Below are 22,819 nucleotides of genomic sequence, written 5' to 3'. Positions count from 1 at the left end.
ACTGAGACAGGAGTGTATACTACCACATTTATTTGTTTTTTTTTTTTTTTTTTTTGCTCCCTGGCTTTTTAACATGGGTGCTGGGGTGCAGAATCAGGACTTTATGTTTGCTGGCCAGATACTTCACTGACTGGATTATCTCCCCCCCACCCTGTTTTATTGTTCATTTGTGTGTGTGTGTGTGTGTGTGTGTGTGTGTGTGTGTGTGTGTGTGTCTATAGCATGGCAGTGGATTTCACTTTAGTATTCCAGTTTGAAGCAGATTCTCTTTTCTCATTAAGAGTGGAATGATGTAATGAAACAGAGAGAGCACAATGTTAGAAGGTCAGGGACTCCAGTGTGACTTTGCAGACTCTCCAAATGACAAATTCTAAATTTGAGACACCTTTCAAACCAAATCAAGTATTTTATGGAAGAGTAATAAAAACAGAGTGAAGCACTTTCACCTTCTAAATTGCCTATATTTCTGTATTATCTATAATACAGACAATACCGGGATGAGCAATAGTTGACAGCCATATTTAAAGTTTGAGAAGTTTTCATTTGAGAAGGAGACTCAGTGTCTAAATTCCCTTTTATGCACGTGGACTCTTGCTACCAAGGATACTTCTTAAAGAACTAGTTTCCCGAGATGCACTGACGTGGTTAGACGTCGTTGCTCTGAGGCTCCCTTTCCCTAGGATGGTTTCCTCCACAGTATCAGAGAATGGAGGGCTCTAGAGTCGTTCAAGACCAAGGCAGGAGTAAGAAGAAAGGTCTTCACCGAAATCAAGACCCAGGCTTGTTGAGATTGTTAATGCTGCTTTGAGCTATTTCATTGTTTTCAAGGCTTTACGATGGATGACGTGAAAAAAAACCACATGGGAAGCATGAGTCAAAGATTTTGGAATGAACTAAAGGATAGATAGCCTGAAGAAACCAAGATAAAATTTCAAGTCTGAAAGACAGAATTAGATCTGAAAACAGAGGTTACCACTTAAGTAGGGGTGATTTAGACCTCAAGACTTAGGGAAGGATCAGAAGGGAATGAAGGTGTGACCCGAGATTGTGCTATGAAGGCAGCCTGAGTAGCCTGGAGCTTGCTCTTCATTATACATAATCAGTATGTTGGGAGTGGATGGGTAGATGGGGTTAGCTTACAATAATGGTATTGAGAAAGGTAACCCTAAAGCTCTAAAGGAGTCAAAGCAGTTCTTCTGATGATTGTGATCCTGAAGGTAGACATGGGGCATGGTATTGGTTCCAACATTAGTTATCTATGAGAAAAGAAAAAAAACTCTGTATGTAATTTATATGGACTTTTATCGTTTCACACATGAGGAAGCAAACTTACACCAGAAGTGGAGGGCATGTTTGACACTGTTTATTGTTTGAAGTACATGCCAAAGCCCAACAGTCTAGGAAGTTGTGTGTGGTCAATTTCTGGCTGTATTTATTCTCATTAAGTGTTTAGATGATTCTCTACATGATCTGAGAAGGAGCAGGAATCAAATGGACCTAGTGGAGCATACAGTTAAGATTATGGTTGTTGGTGTAGGAGGTAAATCTGATAATTCTTTGAACCATGGGTGTCTTTGGGATGCCACATATAAAGAGAGCAGAAATAAAAGATTGAATTCAACTGAAAAAGCTGAACTACTTGTGGATTACTTGAACTTTAAAAAGGCCAGAGGAACAGGGAATTTGGTATGAGATTGTGTATCTTAGGAATGTCAGAGCGTTATTTATAAAGTCTCATCAACGTGGCTGTCTAAACAGAACCCTAGTGAGGACAATAGCAATGGATAGTCTAACACTGAAGGGCCAAAGATCACAGGGCTCAGCCCTAGACAAAGAACTACAAGCAACTAAGGACTGCTGAGACTGGGAGAAATAGTCTTTCCCAGGGAAGAGCACACTGATGGTTATCCAATACCAAATGGTCAGCCATTTGTATTGGCTGAATAATATGTGTACTGTAACATTATACAAACTGAGCAGGTTGTATTTACGTATTTAGGAATTTAACTATCATCCATCCATCCATCCATCTATCTATCTATCTATCTATCTATCTACCTACCTACCTACCTATCTATGTATATCAGTAACAACCATTAAAGAAAAAGATGCCATGAATTTGAAAAAGAGTAAGGGGGTTGGGTAGATGAGAATATTTGGAGAGAGTAAAGTGGGAGAAATGATGCAATTATATTATAACCTTAAAATAAAAACAATGAAAAATAAATTAGACGAAATTAGAAAAAATGTATCTTAATGGCACATTGGTCTATTTTAAATTTCTTTTATATAATCGCTTGAGTGACCAAAGTAACACTATCTTGTCCTGATCTTAGCCTGATCCATTTTGTGTCTGCTCATGTGCTTTTCAACTCTTATCCACCGAACAGTCTCATTGACCTTGGCAACATATGCATGGCCGAAATGCACAACCAAAAATATATACTTAAATGTATACCCCAAATCAATGTTACCAGGTTCTCCTCCCCTATATCTGACAATGATGCCATTGTGGCTTTTGCCTTTATAAGTGCTGCACCCTGAGCTTCAGGGTTAATAGTCTTTCTTTTTTTTTATTTATTTTTATTTTTTTTTGTTTTTCGAGACAGGGTTTCTCTGTGTAGCTTTGCGCCTTTCCTGGAACTCACTTGGTAGCCCAGGCTGGCCTCGAACTCACAGAGATCCGCCTGGCTCTGCCTCCCGAGTGCTGGGATTAAAGGCGTGCGCCACCACCGCCCGGCGGTTAATAGTCTTTCTATAGTGTTAGCCTACTCTGGGTGGCCGACTCTAATTTGGCTTCATATGTGTTGTGGTCTGTAACTTTCTCTCCTGGACTATAACAATTATATTGAACAAATAGCATATAGGAGCTAATGCATTATCTGAAACTTGCCTGAATGATGGGATTATGAAATATCTAACCCATCTTTTCCATGTAATTGAGACAGTAGCTAACCATTTGGGTCATAATTTATCTCTGTATTTTTCATTTATATTTATTTTTTAGAAAAACATGACCTTTTATCAATGAGAAATCTCCTCAGTTCTTGAAAGAAAAAGTAAAACAAGTTCTTGACAATTTCAAACTGCTGAGTAGCTGCTCAGACCTTCTCATTTTTGTCATTTATCTTTATGATATTACTGTCAGGGGAGTAGTAACAGTTATCTTTAAAAATAAAGCCAAGTTTTTGCTTGAGGCAATGACCAGCTGAGGGTGGTGTTAGAAGTGGGGCATTCTGTTTTCTTCCTCCATACACTGGAACCTGAGGACTGTTCCTCATTCATTCCTACCTAGTAAATCCCTTTAAGGTTTCCAAAAGTGATCAAAGGGACCAAATTACATCTTGTATTCAAGCTAAAACGTCCAGCCTTTTGTTTTCCTTTTATATCATTCATTAAACAAAATTTTGAGTCCCTTAAGTTATTGACTAGCTGCAGATGTCTCTCTTATTATTCTTTTTCCAGAACCTTTATTCTGTCCCTTTTGGAAAACCGCTTTCATCTCCTTCCTGTCTCCGATCTAACAATCTAGGAAGATTCTGGTGTCAACAGGAACTGACTTGGAGACTATTTTGCTAGTATTTACCAGTGACTTGTTAATGAAGTGTCACTGTTTTCTGTAATATATTCAAGGTGATGGGCAACAGCGCTCAAGGTTTGGGTCCTGCGCTTGGCGTCTGAAAACTTTTGCAGGACACCAAATAAGCACCCAAGCAGCCCTTTCTGCCCAGAGTTGTCCTTGTTCTCAGTGGTGTCTTGTATGATTCTGATTATAGTGAGGGTTTTCAAAGTGTAATGAGATGCTTTCTTTATAGCGACTTGGCATATTGTCTATGTTATTTCAATCCTCAATACAAAAATATGAAAGGCAGACAGAAGAATTACTGAGGTCAGAAGCAGAATTAGGTCCGTGGGGAGGGAAAGATGTCATTGGATGCAAGAGAAATTGACAAAGAGGTAGGAAACACAGGCTGTAGTAGGTGTTGGAATGGGAGGGGGGATCTGTTGACTAGTGCGACATGGCTGTGTTTCCACAGAACCAAAGCAAATATCACTAGGGAGTTAGTGGCTGGCTTCCTTTATGAAATATTGTATTTAAATTAAAAGGGATACAGCCAAATGTCAGGTGCAGGAAAAGGGAAATGCAGCTACCATTGTAAAGCAGGAGCTTGGAGTGATGGATTTCTGTCTCCTCATTCAGCTTCTCTTTGCTTCATTGTAACTATCACCACCTGACGTAGTATGAATCTACTGGTTTCTTTGTGATTGTCTCTACCACTGTAATGTAAGTTGTATGAGATTTACTGTCCTGTGCTTTTTACTACAGTAGCTTAAAAACACACACAATAGCATTTGGCTTGTGGAAGACACTCAATTCATATTTACTGGACAGACTGTACACACTTTAGGTTACAAAGGAAAATCAGGCGATTGATCAGAACGTGGAAGATGATAGCAAAATTTCAAGTAATAGTTGACCGAGTGCTTTTATCTTCCCCTCCACCAGGCCTTGAACAATAATAAAGAGAACATCTTTTAGATACAAACAAAATAAATTTTGTAGATTCCATCAGGAAGAGGCTGCCACTTCATCTTCTTTGGCTAAGAGGCATGAGAGAAAGAAGGATGTCGTCCAGGCATGCTTTAGTGTCAACGTGGCATGTCAGAGGACCATCTGCTACTGGATGCTACCCTAGTGTTTCATTTATTGACAATTGGTGGGAAAAACATTATTCTTACTGAACATCCACAGGACCCAGAGGTGAGGCGCAGAACTGGACAGAAGGTGCCAAAATAAAATTTGAACGTGTCTAACCTTTAGCATTAGGTGAATTTGTGTTTGGTGCCTGGAAGACAAAAAGTATGCAAAATCCCTACGTAATTAATACACAAAATTCAATGAATGTGAACATTGGCATGCCCATGCACCTTTCCCTACAGCAGAGATGCCAGCACATCCATCCTCTCCAACGACCTTCTAGGAGTACGACTTTTATTTCAAGTTCTGGGGGCCTTTCCTGTGGCTTTAGTTTTCCTATCTGCAATGAGGGTGTGTCTGTATATACCAACCTATGGTAGGAGGGACGTAGAGGGAGATGCAATTATTTTAAATTAGAAAAGTACCATATCAATTTAATAACCAGAATTTAATAACACAAATCATAGCAGAATTAAAAAAATTATTCAGGAAAATAAAAATGTTCTTTGCTAAAATCTATTCCCTATTGTGAGCCTCCCTTTTCTTTGAATTAAATCATGAACACTTAGTCCAGCAAACTAAAACTGCCTTTTAAAATACAAGTTGGCAGTGAGGTATTGTCACATAAAATCGTCCCTCTGTTATTAATGACAAGGCCACTAATCAACATATTTTCTTCTGGAGACAGAGCTGGAGAGAACCATGAAAGGAAATCTGCAAAGGCAGCTTGTCAAAAGCAAAGCCTAAATATTTAGGAGAGCACGTTGAAAGACATTAAAGAATACGTGTAGGCCTATGAAAACCGAGTGTTATCTCTGCAGGTATGAATTCCAAGGGTTCTTACATCCAGGTGCACAAAAGGAATTTAGAACACAATTAACCACAGGCCAAAATGAAAAGAACGGGCCTCTCCCCTTCCTCCCACTCAGACCTCCTTGGTGGCAGCAACTCAAACTGATTGTATGAACTTGAGGTGTGCTGTCTAGGCTAAAATCCCTGAATGAATTTTGAACTTTGAATCCTTCTTCAGTTCTGATTAGGAAACTACAGTCCCTGTAAGGACACGTGATCTTGCTGTTGCCTGAAAGGTCACTAAAGTGTCATGTTGTGAAGAGCTTCCAGCTAGCAAGTACCCATGCTGAATGGCGTGAAACTTGTGGACTGACTCAGAGCAGGTTCTCCCTTCCTTTGTTCGTCAAGCGGATTTGCTTAGGGTCTTGGGATCTTATTTTTCACGTCCTTCTTAGTTGCAGCAGAAGCTTAAAATGCTAAGCCCTTGTCACATGCTAAACAATAAAAATGAAAAGCAAGAACAACTTTACTATCATAATAAATAAAATGGGGATTTAGCTAGAAGGTGTTTGAATAACTACTTGAAGCTTCTGTTTCCAAATATCTAATAAAAATGAAATACAACTTGCACATGCTTAACTATTTTTTCTTTAGACTATTTCTGCTAATTCTCAGGAAGTCAAGTACCATAGAGATTTTTTTTTTTTTTAAAGAATGGACATTTATTTTCCACAGCTCTGAAAGCCAAAGAATATAAGAATAAGGTAGTGGCAAGGAGGTCTCTAATTTCAAAATTTGTGCTGAATCTTGCCAAGAAGACAAATACTGTGCAGAAGAGCCCAAGACAGACAGCCTAGACCTTAAATTCCTTTACACAGCTGCACCCATCCAGTCATGAGGTGGTGATCCATATAATGGGTGGTGCCCATATGATCTTGTTTTCCCATTAGATCCCACCACCCAACATTGCAGGATTGGGCACTAGGTTCCAAATATGTAAATTTGGGCCATTTCTGATTAATCTTCTGTATATTTTAAACAGTTCTCTTTCTGTTTTTTTTTTTTTAAATTTTATAATTAATTTAATTTTACATATCAGCCATGGATTCCCCTGTCCTCCCTCCTCCCGGCCGCCTCTCCTGCCCCCCCAGTCCAAGTCCCATTCCCACCCTGGGACCTGTCCTTAGTGCATGAGCTGGCTTTTTGGAGCCTGGGGCCTATGCTGGGACACTTTGCTCAGCGTGGGTGAAGGGAGGAGGGGACTGGACCTGCCTCGACTGAATCTACCAGCCTGAGCTGAATCCCCAGGGGAGTCCTTGCCATAGAGAAAATTTTGAGTTAGGCGGTGGTGCATGCCTTTAATCTCAGCATGCAGGAGGCAGAGGCAGGTGGATTTCTGTGAGTTCGAGGCCAGCCAGGTCTACAGAATGAGTTCTGGGACAGCTAGTGCTGTTACACAGAGAAATCCTGTCTTGAAAAAAAAATACTGTCTTATGTGGGTTTTTTTGTTTGTTTGTTTGTTTTTTTTCGAGACAGGGTTTCTCTGTGTAGCTTTGGCGCCTTTCCTGGGTCTCCCTCTGTACACCAGGCTGGTCTCAAACTCACAGAGATCTGCCTGCCTCTGCCTCTGCCTCCCGAGTGCTGGGATTAAAGGCTTGCGCCACCACCGCCCGGCTGTCTTAAGGTTTAATGTTGAGACCACAAGTTCATTGTCAGTATCTTTGGATGAATAATGACACCAGTTGAAATGACCCAGGGAAGCTGAAGGATAGCCCAAAGTGGGTGATCTGGAGGATAAGATCTGGGCAGAGGGTGTGTAGTTATCTACAGTATGGTATCTCTAAGCAAGTCATATTTCCTCTGAAGTTTAATTTCTTCTTCCTTTTAAAATATAACTAATTTTTTTTTTTTTTTTAGAATTTCATATTTAAGTACTGACCTCAAGGCCTTTCCACCCCTTCTTCCCCATCAACTTCTCCCATGGACACCCTCTCAAATTCATGGTCTCTTCTTTTAAAATGATTATTGCTAAACACACACACACACACACACACACACACACACACACACACACACTGTTGAGTTTTCATGGATGCAGATTCCCTGTTATATACTGAAGACACCATCTTGTAGCAGACATCCTGTGTCTCTGGCTCTTATAGTCCTCCTATTCCTCTTTTGGAATGTTCCATGAACCTTAGGTGTGGGAGCTGTATTGTAAATGTATCGTTTGGGGTTGGTTATACTAGGGTTGGTTCTCTGCATTTTAACTAGTTGTGACTTTCTGTAATTGTTCACATGTGCTGCAAAAAGTAGTTTCTTCGATGAAGAGTGACATTTACATGTATCTGTGTGTATGAAGATAAATATTCAGAATACAGTTATGGATTAAACTGGTTCAGGAAGGTGGCATTCCTCTAGGATTCATGACCTCACCATGCATAGGTGGTTGGCTAGGTTTACAATATGAAACATGAATTCCCTCCTGTTAAGTAGACTTTAAGTCTACATTGATGTCTTTTGGCTACTCCCGAGATGTAAGTACCACTATTGATACCTTTGGGGATATCTAAACAATTTTAGCTTTGAAGGATTGAGAGTATCAGATCTCTCAGCTGTGTAAAAGATTTAAAAACACACAATAGATAGGTGTTAGATCCCATTTTTATTTTATTAAATAAAATATTTATACAAGGGAGTGATTGGGGTTATACTTTAAATGCATATTTAGACTATTTCCTGACAAACTTAGAATGTCCCAGGCCACGTGAATAGATGGGGATAAGGCTCAAAGAAGCAAACCCTGTAGTTGAATTTACTGGAGTTTTCTACAGAGTGATATAAATAAGGACATCATCAGTATAAGCTTGGGTGGGGGCAGAGGCTGGTCTATGGAGACTCTTCAGTCTTATAACAATTAAAAAATAGCTCGTGTGCCAGACTGCAGGAAGATTTATCAAAGCTGCAGTCTGCATAAGACAGTTTTTGTATTTTGAATATTTTTAGAAATCAGCTTGTCTGTTATCAATAAGGACTAGGGGAGTCCGGGACCATCCTATTTTACTAATGGCCTGTGCATATTTGGCAAGGGTGTAGGAGAAAGTGGGCAAGAACACAGACAGTGAGAGCCAAGCATCTTGGATTGGGCAGCAGGTCAAATGGTGGAGGATGGAGTACTCTGCCAAGAGAAGCTTACCAGTTCCTTTCAGATTTGGGCAGGGCTTCAGGGATACAATAGGATATCTGCCAGAGTTGTTGAGGGTCTGGGGAAGGGGACCAAAGAGTCAAGTTGTGTTTGAATACTTGGCTTAGGGAGCCTGGAAAGATTAGGAGCAGGCCTTGTGGAGACTGTGACACACCACTGTCAGAAGGGTGAAGGACACTGTTGAGCAGCAGCGAGCGGCCAGCCAGGCATGTGGAGTATGCGTTTGCAGCCAGCGTTAGTGCCTCTTCTCTGTGATGGGCAAGCACCCATGGTTAGAAATGGAGAAACTGCATTGCTATTTACCCAGGCATGGATGCTGCAAATCCAAGTGTGAAAAAAAAAAAAAAGGCAGGTGAGGATGGGCATCCAGTGTGCGTGTAAGAGCAATGCTGCCTTTGCCCTCCCTGGAGGCAGAGGATGAGAAGCAAGGTATAAAGAAAGAGGGTCAAAGGGAGCAGCAAAGCTCTGAAGCATGAGTGAGGGAAGTTTTCTCCAGGAAAATGAGGAGAAAGAGAAGTTACACAAGGTAGAGAGTCTCGCAACGGTGATCTCAGGGAAGCTTTCTCCCACGGTAACGAAGGTGCTCCAAGTGCAACCTGCCGAGTGCAAAGAATGGAGCAGGGAGGGTGAAGGGAGGCTTGATCAGGCACCTGGATAAGCGCGGAGAAAGTGAAGAAACTAAAGTGTCAGAAAATGATGACTCCAGTTATTTTTGCTGCTTTCCATAAATGTGGAGAAGCACACAGACTATGATGACATGGCTAAACCAACTTCATCTTCCATGTGCCTGGGCTTGGTTAGCATTTAGATTGACTGGATCCTGCAGTCTTTGTTTTGTTCACCCTTGTTAGAATTGCTTTCAATTACATATGACATGCCTTTTAGAAAGAAATGGAAGGGAGCAGTTATTGCAAGTTACAGACGAGCTAGTTAGACATGATTTGGCATATCTTAGCTGACATCCAGGATATATTTAGAATGCACAACCCATTTAAATGCAACAGTTCTAATTAGGATGGTGGGCACATTAATGTATGTATATTTAGAGAAATAAAATGTAAATATGCATGCTATAATCACCCATTAGAGAAATATTCCTTGCCTTGTGCCTTGTAATGTTTGTGTAATCATATTATCTTGCAAGGTCTAGAAAGGAAAAATCACAAAACTCTCGTCTTGTGAGGGCAACAGTAGTGGTTTCAGCAAAGAGAGTAGCCAGTGGTTACCCAACATTCTTATTGATATGTAGACACATTGAAAGCAATTTAGCTACTTCAGGCTAATTGAAAACATGTAAAATTATTCACATGTTGATTATGGCAGAATTTTGGCCAACATGGACCTAAAAATTAGCTGAAGTAGTTTTCTGGTTTAAAAAAAAAAAACAAAAGACATGTCTATTTTCATTCAATTGTGTATGTGTCCCTGTAAATTATCCTTCTAATTTCAGCTGGAGTATCATTTCCTGGGGGAATAATGCCCTGTCTTCTACCACTTGAGATTCTTTGAACTGTATTCCATGGTACCCCGGCTTTCCTTGTCTGAGTTCTCTTGACTTATTATTAGTCTCTTTTCTCCTGGGAATTGGCTCCTGGGCTGTAGACATCATGAAAGTAAAGTTGGTATCAGTTTGTCTCTTGCTTCATTCCTTGGAAGTGTGCACAGATGGGCTGCTCAACAAATAGCCGTTGAAAGAAAGAAGCTCTCTGGGGTACCAGAGTGAAGTGATGAGGGAAGTGTGCTGAGAACCACAGACTCCGGTCTCACTTCCGCCTCCCTTGCTTATTCTACTTCTAGCAAGACATCTCCTGTGTCCCTTCTCGCTACTGTAAAGTTAGGGAATTAAAGAATGTGTTTGTCAATATTGTTCATAGTGCTACAGTTTTGCATAATTCTGTATTTCTGGGATTGGTTTGCACACCAATGGGAGTGATGGACACATTAAAGGGGTAAATCTATAATTTAGTTATTTCTAGCTGGATAGTATGATTATGTTATTAAACAAATTTTTTTGGAAGATGAATTCATCTGCATCTCCTGCCTCTCTTTCTCTCACATACACACACATTCCACATGCATAGATATAAGCAAACATGGGTTGAAAGTTCTAGAAAAAAAAGATAATGTCGATACTGAACATGTGAAGACTTTTAGTGCCAATATTTCCTCAAAATACAATGCAACAACTATTTATATGGCATCTACACTGTGTTAGGTATTATCATGATGATTCAGAATATACCAGAGTTATGTGTAGGTCATTTGCAAGCACCGTATCATATTATGTAAGAGATTCCAGCATCTACAATTCCATGGAGGATCCTGGTATCTCCCATGGATATAGAAGGATGATTGCTTATAGCAGCTGGAACCTGAGGCCTGACAGTTCTCAGTGGGAAAACAGAGTGATGAACAATTCAGGGCCCAGGAGAGGAGAGTGGGATTGACAGGTTTGGAGCCCACTGAAGTACTGTTCCTATCCATTTTATCTCAGGGATGTTGGATATGCACCTGTGCTCTTCCTTAGCAGACCTGCTCTTGGGAATTCTTTCACCATCAACTTCATTAGTTACAGAGGCAGCAAGCCATATCCAATTTTCTTTTTGTGTCACGATTGTTCATGTATAGACTAGACTCCTTTGTTGGAAACATTTATAATTAATCCCGTAAACAAACAAATAAACAAACAAATGCAAATTTCACACTGTCTGCCCCAACCAACCGAGTTGGTTTGGAGATTGAGTCACCACACACACACACACACACACACACACACACACACACACACACACACTGAATTGAAATTCCAACTACAGACCTAACCTAATTTCCAATTGATAATAGACATGGATTCCCAGAAGTGCTCTAAACCCCTTGATAGTAACATCCTAATTTCCTTTCCTGGTAAACGTTTTAAATAAGATTTTTGCACCAAAGGAAATTAACCTTTAAATTAATCAGAATTATAAAATGCCATCACTGATTTTTGTCTTCAGCCTAATTACTTTCTATTATTTAAACAAACTGTACCTCCTGTGAGCTTCAGGTTTGTTTCTCTTTCACCTATTGTAGCGGAGGCCATCTAGAGCATTCTCTGCCCCAGAGGCCTTTAAATGTCACTGGGGGATCCAGGGCTTACCTCCAAGCTCACTCAGTGACAAGGTCCTCTTTCAGGGCCCACATGCAAGGCGTCTCGGCTCCGTTGTTTTTATTTCACATATCTGTTAGTGGGCCCTCAGAGATCTGGTATATCTCAATTCTTCTGTCAAGAAGGGGATGGCTAAGATCACCCTCCTGTCTCTCTTCCACACCACTTCCAAAACAAAGCCCAACTGGATATGGTGCAGCGGACATCAGCCTTTCATGAGAAGACAACCGTCAAGACGTCTCTGGTCCAGAGGGTTTTTTTTTTCCCCCTAAGCTAGCTCTCTGTCTTGCCGCCATTTTGTTCTTTGGAGTTGGGATAAAAGTATCCAAGCAACTTTATTTTATGAACATGTATCTAAAAATCCTGGTGCCACAAAGCCTGTTCTTTTGCAACTTGGCTCCTAGTTTTCCTATGCCATTATTTGTGTGAAGTAACAAGCACAGAGAGCATTTACCACAGGTGGACCCGGGTCCACACTATGGGAAGGTGCAAAAATGATCAAATAGAAGATTTCTTTTTCTTCAAATGATTTTTTTTTTTTGTTAATGCTATCACACTTCTCTTTCCATTCATATTCTCTGGAATTCTTTTCTGTTGAGCCTGATTAAAACAATCGCCCTGTTCGTTGCCCCTACTAGTTAATTTAAGTTCCTGGTGCCAGAAATAGTTTCTGCATGAAATACTTCCTTTGTATGCCGAGGATAAAAATCTTCTCTGCTTATCTGAATGCTGTTGCCTGTATATTGATTCTTTAGAAACCCGGGCCTCAATAGAAAATGAATCATTTCTTTTCCCCTCACATTTTTGACTCGGAAAGATTAGATTTACATAAAGACGGATATACTGTGTTTGTGTGAATGAGAAGCCATCTAGCATCACAGAGTAGATAATATGAGAAAAGGGAGAAAACAAGAAATGATTGTTGAAGAACCAGCTTCCCACTTTTTATTTGAAAATCCAAATTCAGAAACAGAGCTGGTGCGGTTCTCCGAAGTGACCACAGGGGGGAGCAATGCAAGAGCTCGAGATGAGACCTGCGCTAGCTAGGCAATGTGAAGAGACATGGGTCACTGCTAGAGACCAAGGCAGCGGCTGCTGAAAGGAACTCCCATGTGACTCATAGGTGGCACTGCGTATTCGTCTGTCTCATGTGTTGATCACATACTCAATCTTTTATTTTTACATATGGCAAAATCCGCCCTCCTCCCTTTTGCCTTTTGTTTCGAAAGTGACAAAAGGTGCTTTAGTATGCCCAGCGTTTCAACCACCTGGAATCAACCGAAGTCTAAGGAGGTATCGCATTTTGTGCCATCTTCCATATATCCCAAGAAATGTTTGGCGACAGCCTAATGGTTAACGCCTTATTTCTCAAAAGCATACTGAGTCTTCCTCCAGGTGGGGATATGCTCGGTGCTAGGACACAGCGGGAAATGAGACGTGCCTGGGTACTGTCGGCACCCCAACATCCTTTTATCCGGAGAGTCAGCTTCAATACTCTGGATTACGGGAGTTGAGTGATTTAATCTTTAGAGGTTTATAAAATTTAGGTGTTGAACTAGAGCAATTAGGCAGCATTTATCTTATCATTTCAAAGCTTGAAGAAATCATCACTGGAAAGAAATCTCAGGCAGAATGAGAGGATTTTACGCAAAATGCAAAGCGTCAGTGCGTAGGGAGGGTGGGAAGGGAGGACGATGACATCTCTCACTGGGACTCCACTAGGACTCTGCAGGGCACAGCTACATGTGAATGGCATCCGACGTCCGGACCTTTAGCCTTTAATAATATGTGATGATGCTCAGAGATAAGGAAAAATGGTGAGTTTGGGGCTGATTGGAAGTTGGCAGGTTTAGATAAGGCTATTTCATCTGGTAATCTTTAAGCCCCTGAGACTGCAATCATTATAAACAGGTGACCAAATGACAATATATGAGCTCTGTATCTTCCACTGTATTGTTGGAGTACGACTCTCTGTAAACAAAACAGACCATTTTTCCGCCCGTCACAACTCCATCCATCAATCAGGCACACAGTACGCCGAACCTTTTTCTGAACTGTTTGTTGCCACATCTGAGGTTATGTTTGAGGAGTGATTTAAAAGAACAAGAGACCTCAGGTTACCAAGCACAGTGTGTAGCATGATCTGAACAACCACACTTGAAGTAAGACAGATGACTGATGGTAGGAAAAGAAGGAAGGAAGGGTGGGAAGGAGGAAAGACAAGACAGAACGGAGGGCAGCTGATAAGAAGAAAGGACAGAATGAAAACCGTGAAGATATGATATGTCAAAACATTAACTGAAGACAAGGACTCAGTTCTGGCCATTTTGATATTCTTGCCTCTTGCTGTTTGGTGTATCTGTATTTTTTATGCTTTCTGTAGCAAACCTCTATTCATTTACGAGCAAGATGAAGCGTCATGTTTTAAGGGCAGAATATATCTCCATGTACAGCCCCTGCATAGTAAGTGATTGCACTCAAGGAGTTACATTCAAGCCTGATGGTTCTGGATATCTGCAGATATGCTCAAACCATACAGAACGTAGTTTGATAAATACTGTAGGCCAGCAGGCTTTAGGAGAAAAATCAAACAAAAATAATAGAAAATTATTATCCTGAAAGCAGTGAATAATTTTCTGTGGTTTTCTTTTTAAAAGAAAGATTCTATAAATCAGTTGTGACTTTTGTCCCTAGGCTACTTGACTTCAGAGAATTCTGGACAGGTTTTTTATTCATTTGCGTTGAGTTGGTGGGCATGTGTATGTGTCTAACTCCAAATTTAAATAGCTAGAATTCATTTTCCAATATTGCTTTCAGAATAAGTCCCTTAGGTTATTATCTTTAAATGACATTCCACATCTTTTTTCCCAGGTGATTTCAATATTGAATAACATTTGGAAATACATTGCATCTCCATTAGATAAAGTAGTAGGTACAGTCATCCTTCAGTAACCATGGGGATTCCAGGACCATCTTGTGGATACAAAAACTCACAAATGCTCAGGTACCCTAGAAAAAATGACACAGAGTTTATATATAACCCACACACACCTTGCGGGGTACATGGAGTCATCTCTAGATCATTCCTAATACCCAATGCTGTGCAAATGCTCTGTGCGATAAAAGTTGCTCTGTTATCCTATTTGGGAACTTTTAACAAGGGCAAAAAGCCTGGACATATTTGGTACAATATGTCCCTCCACCGCCCAAATATTTCCTATCTACCATTGGTTGAATCATAAAATAAAGGAACCCACATATACAGAAAATGTACTTAAAAGGTACTCAGAAATGGATGCATGTGCAAGAGACCAACATTTAGTTGCACTTTGTGCTAATGGCAATACTTAAAAAAACAGTAATGAAAATTGAGAAGTCATATATTGAAGGACTTCCCCCCCTACATGGATTAGTGATTCTTTCTGTAAAGATCTTTTAATAGCAGGTGACACATAAAGATAAATTCTTATCTGTGTCACAGAAGTGGTACAAGCCACAGCTGTGCAGGAGAAGGGAGGTCTAACTAAGAAAGAGAAAAGAACCCCGTATAAGACAAAAGTCCCAAAGACCAAGAATCTCTGACACTTCCATTTCTTTTACAGATGCTTGTAAACAAGAACAAACACAGTGGGATGGAAGAGACTTGGGGCTAGAAGGAAAACTCTGTATGGCCAGAGACAGGAGAGCTTGGCCACAAAGAGCACAGTAAGGATGCCCACTCTCCTGGAGGAAGCCTGTCCTCTTTAGGCAGAACAAACACACCCACGTGTGGTTTGAGGGTCACTGTGCTGAAATGGATGCCTGGTTGAGCTGGAGTTCAAGGTTTTAGTTTTTCCTGGTGTGGAACTCTTCATCTAAGAGTCGACAAGGTCACAGTTGGAGGTGATGGCTGGGTTTCCTGTCTGATGGCAGTGAGCATGCAAGCATGCTGGGCAGTGTTAGCACCCCAAAGCTCTAATCTAAGGCTAGGTCTACTCTGGCCCCATAAATATACTCATACATCCAAGAAACATACCGTGAGTTCATGTGCATGTATGTGTGCCCATGCATGTGTACTATCGTATGTGTGTGTATGTGTTATAACCTTATTTGTGTCCCCTCCCTTCAATTCATGAGCAGAAGGCTTAAAATTCAGTGTGACATTTTTGAGACAGGGCATTTAAAGAGCTAATTAAAGTTAAATATGGTCATCAGGGTATGGTGATATTGTGTTCCAAAATATTGTGCACCCTAATAAACTTATCTGGGGTCAGAGAACAGAACAGCCATAAGACATAGAGGCCAGAAAATGGTGACACACATGCCTTTAATCCTAGCATTCCAGGTGGATCTCTGTGAGTTCAAGGCCACACTGGAAACAGCCAGGTGTGGTAACAAGAGCCTTTAATCCCAGGAAATGATAGCAGGAAGCAGAAAGATATTTAAGGCATGAGAACGAGGAACTAGAGCTGGTTAAGCTTTTAGGCTTCTGAGCAACAGTTCAGCTGAGATCCATTTGGATGAGGACTCAAAGGCTTCCAGTCTGAGGAAACAGAATCAGCTGAGGAACTGGTGAGGCGAGGTGGCTGTGGCTTGTTCTGCTTCTCCGATCCTCCAGCATTCACCCCAATACCTGGCTGGGTTTGTTTTTATTAATAAGACCCTTTAAGATTCCTGCTACATCAGGCCAGGGCAGCAGTCCAATTGGATTGGAAATTTTAAATAAGAGGAAAAGGCCATGTAAGGATTTTGAAAATGCAAAGAGAGGTCTCAGGACAAAGTGCGTGCTAACACCTTGATCTTGGAGGTTCAGCCTCCAGAGCTGGGAGAAGATGAGTTTCTGTTGTTTAAGCTGCCAGTGCTGTGGTGTGTTATCATGGCAGCCCTAGTGATTCATAGAAAGCAGGAGCGCACCCTCATCACAGTACCTGATGTCATACTCTAGTGTGCACAGCAGGTGGCAGTGGTGTGCTGTGACTGTGTGCCTTTAGCTCATTTGCCAGGCTGCAGTTCTGGTTTAGACGAAAGGGGTCAAACACAGATAAGTCCAGGTTCAGGGGTTTTCCACTGGAAAGAGATGTTTGTATTAATGCAGCTGCTGTAAGGCGAGCTGTGTAGCTCAGTAGGTACAGTGCTCGCTGAGTACCCATGAGACCCTGAGCTTAATTCATAGCGTTGCGCAAACACGGCATGGTGGTACACCTGCAATCCCAGCACTTGGGAGGAGAAGTCAGGGAGATCAGAGGCTGGAAGTCATTCTTGGCTACGTAGTAAGTGTGAAAGAAGCCTGGAACGTTAATTCTCACTCTCAATCTCTCTTCCTCCCTCCCTCCCTTCCCTCATCCCTGTGCTGTGCAGTTTAGCATCCTCTATGTCTTACTGTGTCATAGAGTCCAACTTGTGTCCTTGCTCCTGGTTCATGGTTCCTTGGGAGCTGATGCCTTTTCCCTCTGACTTTGGCTGGGTACACTCCTGTCTGGGAGCACCGAGCACAGAGCCGTTCAACTGCAGGTCAGCCTCAAGCCTACTTTATTCACCCAGCAGTCAGAAGCCTGACCTCATCCCTACCGTGTGTTCTCACCGAGTTAGGGAACCTGGACTGTCTTCTTAGGGATGGAGACGCCACTGATTTGGCAAGCAGGTGGCTTCAAACAGACATGACACCGGCCTTAGTGTTGCACAGACGTCAAACCTCTCTCAAATTCTTCAAGGCTTGCTTTCAGAGGACACTTTTTGTTTTTCATAAAAATTAAGGGTCAAAATAACTTTCTTTATGATTTCCCAAAGTTGGGCAAAAATTTCAACTCTTGACATAAGATTACTAGAAGTTGGATTTCTGGGCAGGATCTTCAGATAAGCACATGGCAAGAGGCTAAGACAATGGTAATGTATGAGAAATACTAGTCGACAGTTTGCTGTGTAAACATTCCTGATGATTGCTGGACATGACCACAAATAAATGTAATTAGAAGTCACCAAAGATCACTGTACACAAGGAGCCCTGATGAACATCTGTAGACTGTCCACTGGGCCTGTTAGCATCTAAGCTCAGTGCCAACGGACACTGGAAGACAGAGAAAGATTTCCTTAAGTTCTCAGACCAACCTGAGAAACTTGTTCATGAAATGGCTTCTTATACTCTGGATTAATAAAAGCAGGAATGAGGGAGATAACAAAATAGATAAAATACATTACTTTCAGAAGTTTTGGATAACATTTTACGAGATGCGGTGGCAGAAGATTCATCTGAAGAGGTTGGAGACATCTGATCTCTTTGGATTTACATGATATTGGTAAAACTTTTACTTAGGAAAGAATTCTCTAAGACACATCCTTAGAATTTGCATTCTCTGACATATTAAGAATTTTTATGAAAGGGTTCTTTATACCAATATTTGGGCCTTGTATTATTCATATATTAGTTCCCATAAATCAAAGTTTTAACATCCACAAAACCCACTAGCTGTTCTTAAGCTCATTATAAAACACCTTTGGATTTTAGATAGCTCTAAACCAGCTGCTTTACTAGTGACTGTGAACATGGATTTCACAGGGCACTGCTCTTTGAAAATTGTATTTATTTAATTTACCTGTGCGTAGAGGTTAGAGAACAACCTGTGGGTTTGTTCTCTCCTTCCAACCATGTGGGTTCTGGGGATCACCCTTAGGTGATCAGGGTTTTTTTTTGTTGGCCTAGGTAGACCATTTTTATTTTTTAAAATTTGTGTGGGTGTTTTGCCTTATGATACTATGTACAACATGCATGCAGTGCCAGATGGGGCCAGAAGAGGGAGTCAGATCATTTCGAATTAGAGTTACAAACAGCAGCAGCGTGGATGCTGGGCATTGAATCTAGGTGCTATATAAGAGCAGCAAGTGCTCTTAACCACTGAGCCATCTAGTTAGCTCATTAGGCACACTCCCTTTAAGAGCAACTAGTCAGTCCTACATGCTTACCATGCCTCAGCAGTTATTCACGGTAGTTCTGTCATTGTTACTTTCTGTCCTAAGACTACCCTTTTTATCTTCCCTATGGAACAGCTCAGGACAAGCTGTACTCTCCCTAAGGAACTGTGACTATAGAGAAAATCTTTCTGTTTCTCTCTTTGATCCGTATTGTCAGCTCTGCTTACCTAGTACCATGCTAACAAAACTCAATTAGGAAAAATTGCACATACTTCTTTATTAGACCACTCTCAGGGACGTCAGTGTACAAATAAGCATTCTAATCTTCAGTGTCTAGTTTGCTTGTCTTTAGTCTTGTAAAATGAGCATGAGCATTTCAGGAATCTCTTTTGCAAAGTGTTCTTCTGGAAAGATGCCAATTACATGGCCTATTAGGTCCATACATTTAAAAATCTCTGTATCTTTTATCAGCCATGGTCTCTGAATAAGGCTTTTGTGCATATGATGAATGCTTGCTGCATACCTTCTCTTACACCTCAAACAACCTGTCTATACTCAGACAATTATTGTGTCCCTGCTCTACTTTCCTTAAGAGGTATTTCCATGTACTCATTCACTCATAACAGACATCCAGGAACCCATCAGACCCCAGCTTTCCCTTTCCCACAGTAGCCAACCATGTCCTGCCCCACTACTCAAAATGTTTTAGCATGGGTCATATTATATCATATCAATCATCTCATGTTATATCATGTCATGTCATTCCCTAACAGGCCATATCATATCATAACATACCAGATCAGGTCATATCAGATCAGATATTTTTTATATCAGATTATGCCATATCACATCATATCTTAACATGTCATGCCAATACAATGCCATATCAGATCATGTCATAGCATTTTATGCCATGCCATCTCAGATCATGGCATACGTATCATTGTCATTGCAACTGATTTCCATTAGGAATTCAATTATTGACAGAGTTTTAAGAACTATTACAAGTTATTGATTGCTGAGATTGTTAGTCCTTGATGAAACTGATTAATTAGCAATACACAATAACTGAACTGTAACAAAGGAAAATATTCAAGCTAACTGCATTTAGAATTCACGTCTGTCTCTAATCTCCCATCTGTAGTCTCTACTAGAATTGTTCTAAGGACAGATTTTTGAAATACTTTTCAGTGAAAGGGGAAAAGCATGTTTCCAAAATGAGTGCTTCTCCGTTTCTTTGGTATGCTGATTCTTTTGTGAAGACTATCTTAGCATGATGGGCACCAAAGGCTTACTATCTGTTCTGAGGGGTGCTGAGGGGTATTGTCTCAGAGCAGGAAGGCTGGGGAGGAAGCACTAAGGGAAGCTTTGAACTTGAAAGACACAGAGTGCAGTTTTAATACTTACAGCTGTCCTCTTCTTCAGTTATACATTTCACAACGTAACAGGCGTAGATGAAGCCCGCCAGCTGAAACAAAATGGACAAGCTTTAGACATCACACAAAAGCCAGAGTGTCCGACCTCCCTGGGGGAGCAGCATTTCAAGGACAAGCAGTTAGATTCCCATGTGGGCTTCCAACATGATCGTCACTGGATCTCGACTCTATTGTGGATGTTTGACTCCAGCTGTATCCATCTAGTCGATAAATACATTGTTTTGTTTATGTATGTATAATGAATAGTTATATAAATACAACCTGATGAGTCTGTTTTGCGTTTCTTGTAAATAAATGGTTTTAGGGATGACCACTTGGCTATCCAAAATCCATTTTTTTTGTTGTGATGTCTAAATTTTGTTATTAACTTGACTCATTTGAGAAGAAGGAACCTCAGTAGCAGGACTGATTCCACCAGATTGTCCTGTGGGCATGTCTTGGGGGCATTTTCTTGATTGCTAGTTGGTGTAGGAGGATCTGCTATGGGTGGCACCCATCCTGAGGCAAGTGGGGCTGGGATGTCAAACCATCCTTAGTCAGGTGGGACTGGGATGTCAAACCATCCTTAGGCAAGTGGGACTGGGATGTCAAACCATCCTTAGGCAGGTGGGACTGGGATGTAAAAAGAAACGCAGTTGAATATGAGCCTGGAAACAAGCCAGTAAGCAGCATCCCTCCATGACTTCTGTTTCAGTTCTTGCTTGAGTTCCTGCCCAGACTTCCGTCACTGATGGACTGCTTCCTTCGAAGTGTAAGCCAAATAAACCCTCTCCTTCTCAAATTGGTTTTGGTCAGGCCGTTTATCACAGCAACAGAAAGCAAACTAGAGCACAATTATAAAAACTAACAATAAAATGAAAAAAAAAGCCATAGTGATTTGAGCATTTACATGGGATTATATTAACCTTTTCTAATCTTTTATTTGCCAAGAGCCATGGGAAGGCGCTATTCTCTATTGTATCTTTGGGACTTGGGTCTGGCCCTAGCTAGTTAATGATTATATGGGATGTTGTCTAAGTCCCTTAGGTACCTGCCTGTAACTCTCCACTTCCCCTTCCACATTATGTTTCTACTATATGTGACCAAGGTTTACTGACTTATCAATGGTTTAATCTTTTATTTCAGGCTTTAAGTACTTGTTGAATTATTTGTAAAGCAATTTTTTCTCAATCACAAACTTTCCTTTTGATTCTTACTTATCACTTCATTGCTTTGAAATGAAAATCTAGGTAACAAGTATTGACAAATTCTGAGATTCAGGGCCAGTGCGTTTTTAAACTCCTCATTAAGGCGTCGCTGCTAGATTCTCAATTATTAAGTGTACTCTCCCTGAATGCAGCTAAGGACCTGCATCCTGCTTATCAGTGAGCTTATAATTGTATTCAGCTGCATTCTCTAACTACCAGGGGAGCTCCTTTGATACAAAAGTAAATCCTGTTGCATTCCATTATAAAAGCCTGCTGATTAAAAGAAGTTTAGCTTTTAAATTGGTCACCTCTAAATACAAATGTAAATGTGCTTTCCCCCAATTCATCAGATTCAGAGACTCTGCTATCTTCCAGTTTTCCTACACCTATATATTTCTAATTTAATTCTGCCTTTCCAGTAGCAATTTATAACATTTACCCACAGTAGAGAGTTTCATAGTTTCTAATAATCTCCAATGTTTCTAAATCCATGCATCTCTTAAATGCTACCTAAGCCACCATAGAGACTAACCCTGGGTTGCCAACTGACATTTATGATTAGGCAGCTTTCCACTGTGGAAGCTGTGCGCATTTAAACAGTACCATTCTACAACAAAGACAGCCAACCACTGAGACGATCAAAAATGTCTCCAGACATTGCCATATGTCCCGTTTAAAGAGCAAAATTGCCCTTGGTTAGAGCCACTATTTTAGACACAGTCCTAGCCTTAAGGAATGTGCCATCTTGCAGAATTTGTCATTTGAAGTAGATTTGAGAAGTAGCCAGAAGGGAAAAAATTGTATAGGTGACAGGCAGTACAGTTGCTTTCATGCATTGGTTCATTAATCCCTGCAACCACTCTTGGATCAACTTATATGTATTTTTGCAGAAGACAAGTAATAAAAGTGAGATCCTGAAGCAGGAAAGTTATGTGTACGTTAAGACAACCATCCATAGTTCTCTACCTGATGGAAGTTTAGGGACCTCATCCTAGAGCAGTAGACGTGGAAATTGTATAGGCAGATCAGGATCTAATTAGCATGGTTCCAGTGTGTATCCAATTGCTCTTGAAGAGGGGCAGCCCTTGAGAAAGCGTAACTTTCTTGGCCCAGTCCTCATTCCTGTTGAAGCGGTGCCCAGCATTTTAGCTGCCTTCCTACCACACCAACTTAGAACTCAGTCCCGTTGAAAGCTGTTAGTAGTTTGCAGAAAAACAAAATAGTGTTTTCCTCTCTACTGTCCCTTAACTCATTTTCCCACTGTGCCCACAGAGAGTGCTAATCCTGCACACTCTTCCCTCCTTACCCAACTTCGCCTGGCACCTAAAGTAATCCATTCATTCTTTAAGACTAGATTAGTGTATTAATTCTCCTAAGAGATGGCGGGCCATTCCTAGAGTAGATTGTAGGCTGGCATGCTTGCGGCAAATCCCAGAGCCATAGAAAGGCTTTCTGGGAGAATATAGT

At 40.9% G+C, this 22,819-nt stretch overlaps 1 protein-coding gene across 1 annotated transcript in view; it reads right to left on the bottom strand.

The window, feature by feature from the left end:
• Nkain2 (sodium/potassium transporting ATPase interacting 2) overlaps nt 1-22,819 on the bottom strand; it is a 594,649-nt gene that overhangs the window by 3,232 nt on the left and 568,598 nt on the right. The window contains exon 5 of the mRNA XM_059272973.1: nt 20,137-20,197. Coding sequence (XP_059128956.1) covers nt 20,137-20,197 — 61 coding nt within the window. The remainder of the gene's footprint in view (nt 1-20,136; nt 20,198-22,819) is intronic.

This window comes from Peromyscus eremicus, chromosome 8b, assembly GCF_949786415.1.
Source record: "Peromyscus eremicus chromosome 8b, PerEre_H2_v1, whole genome shotgun sequence".
NCBI classification, from domain to species: Eukaryota; Metazoa; Chordata; class Mammalia; order Rodentia; family Cricetidae; genus Peromyscus; species Peromyscus eremicus.
This window is presented reverse-complemented; position numbering and strand designations above follow the sequence as displayed.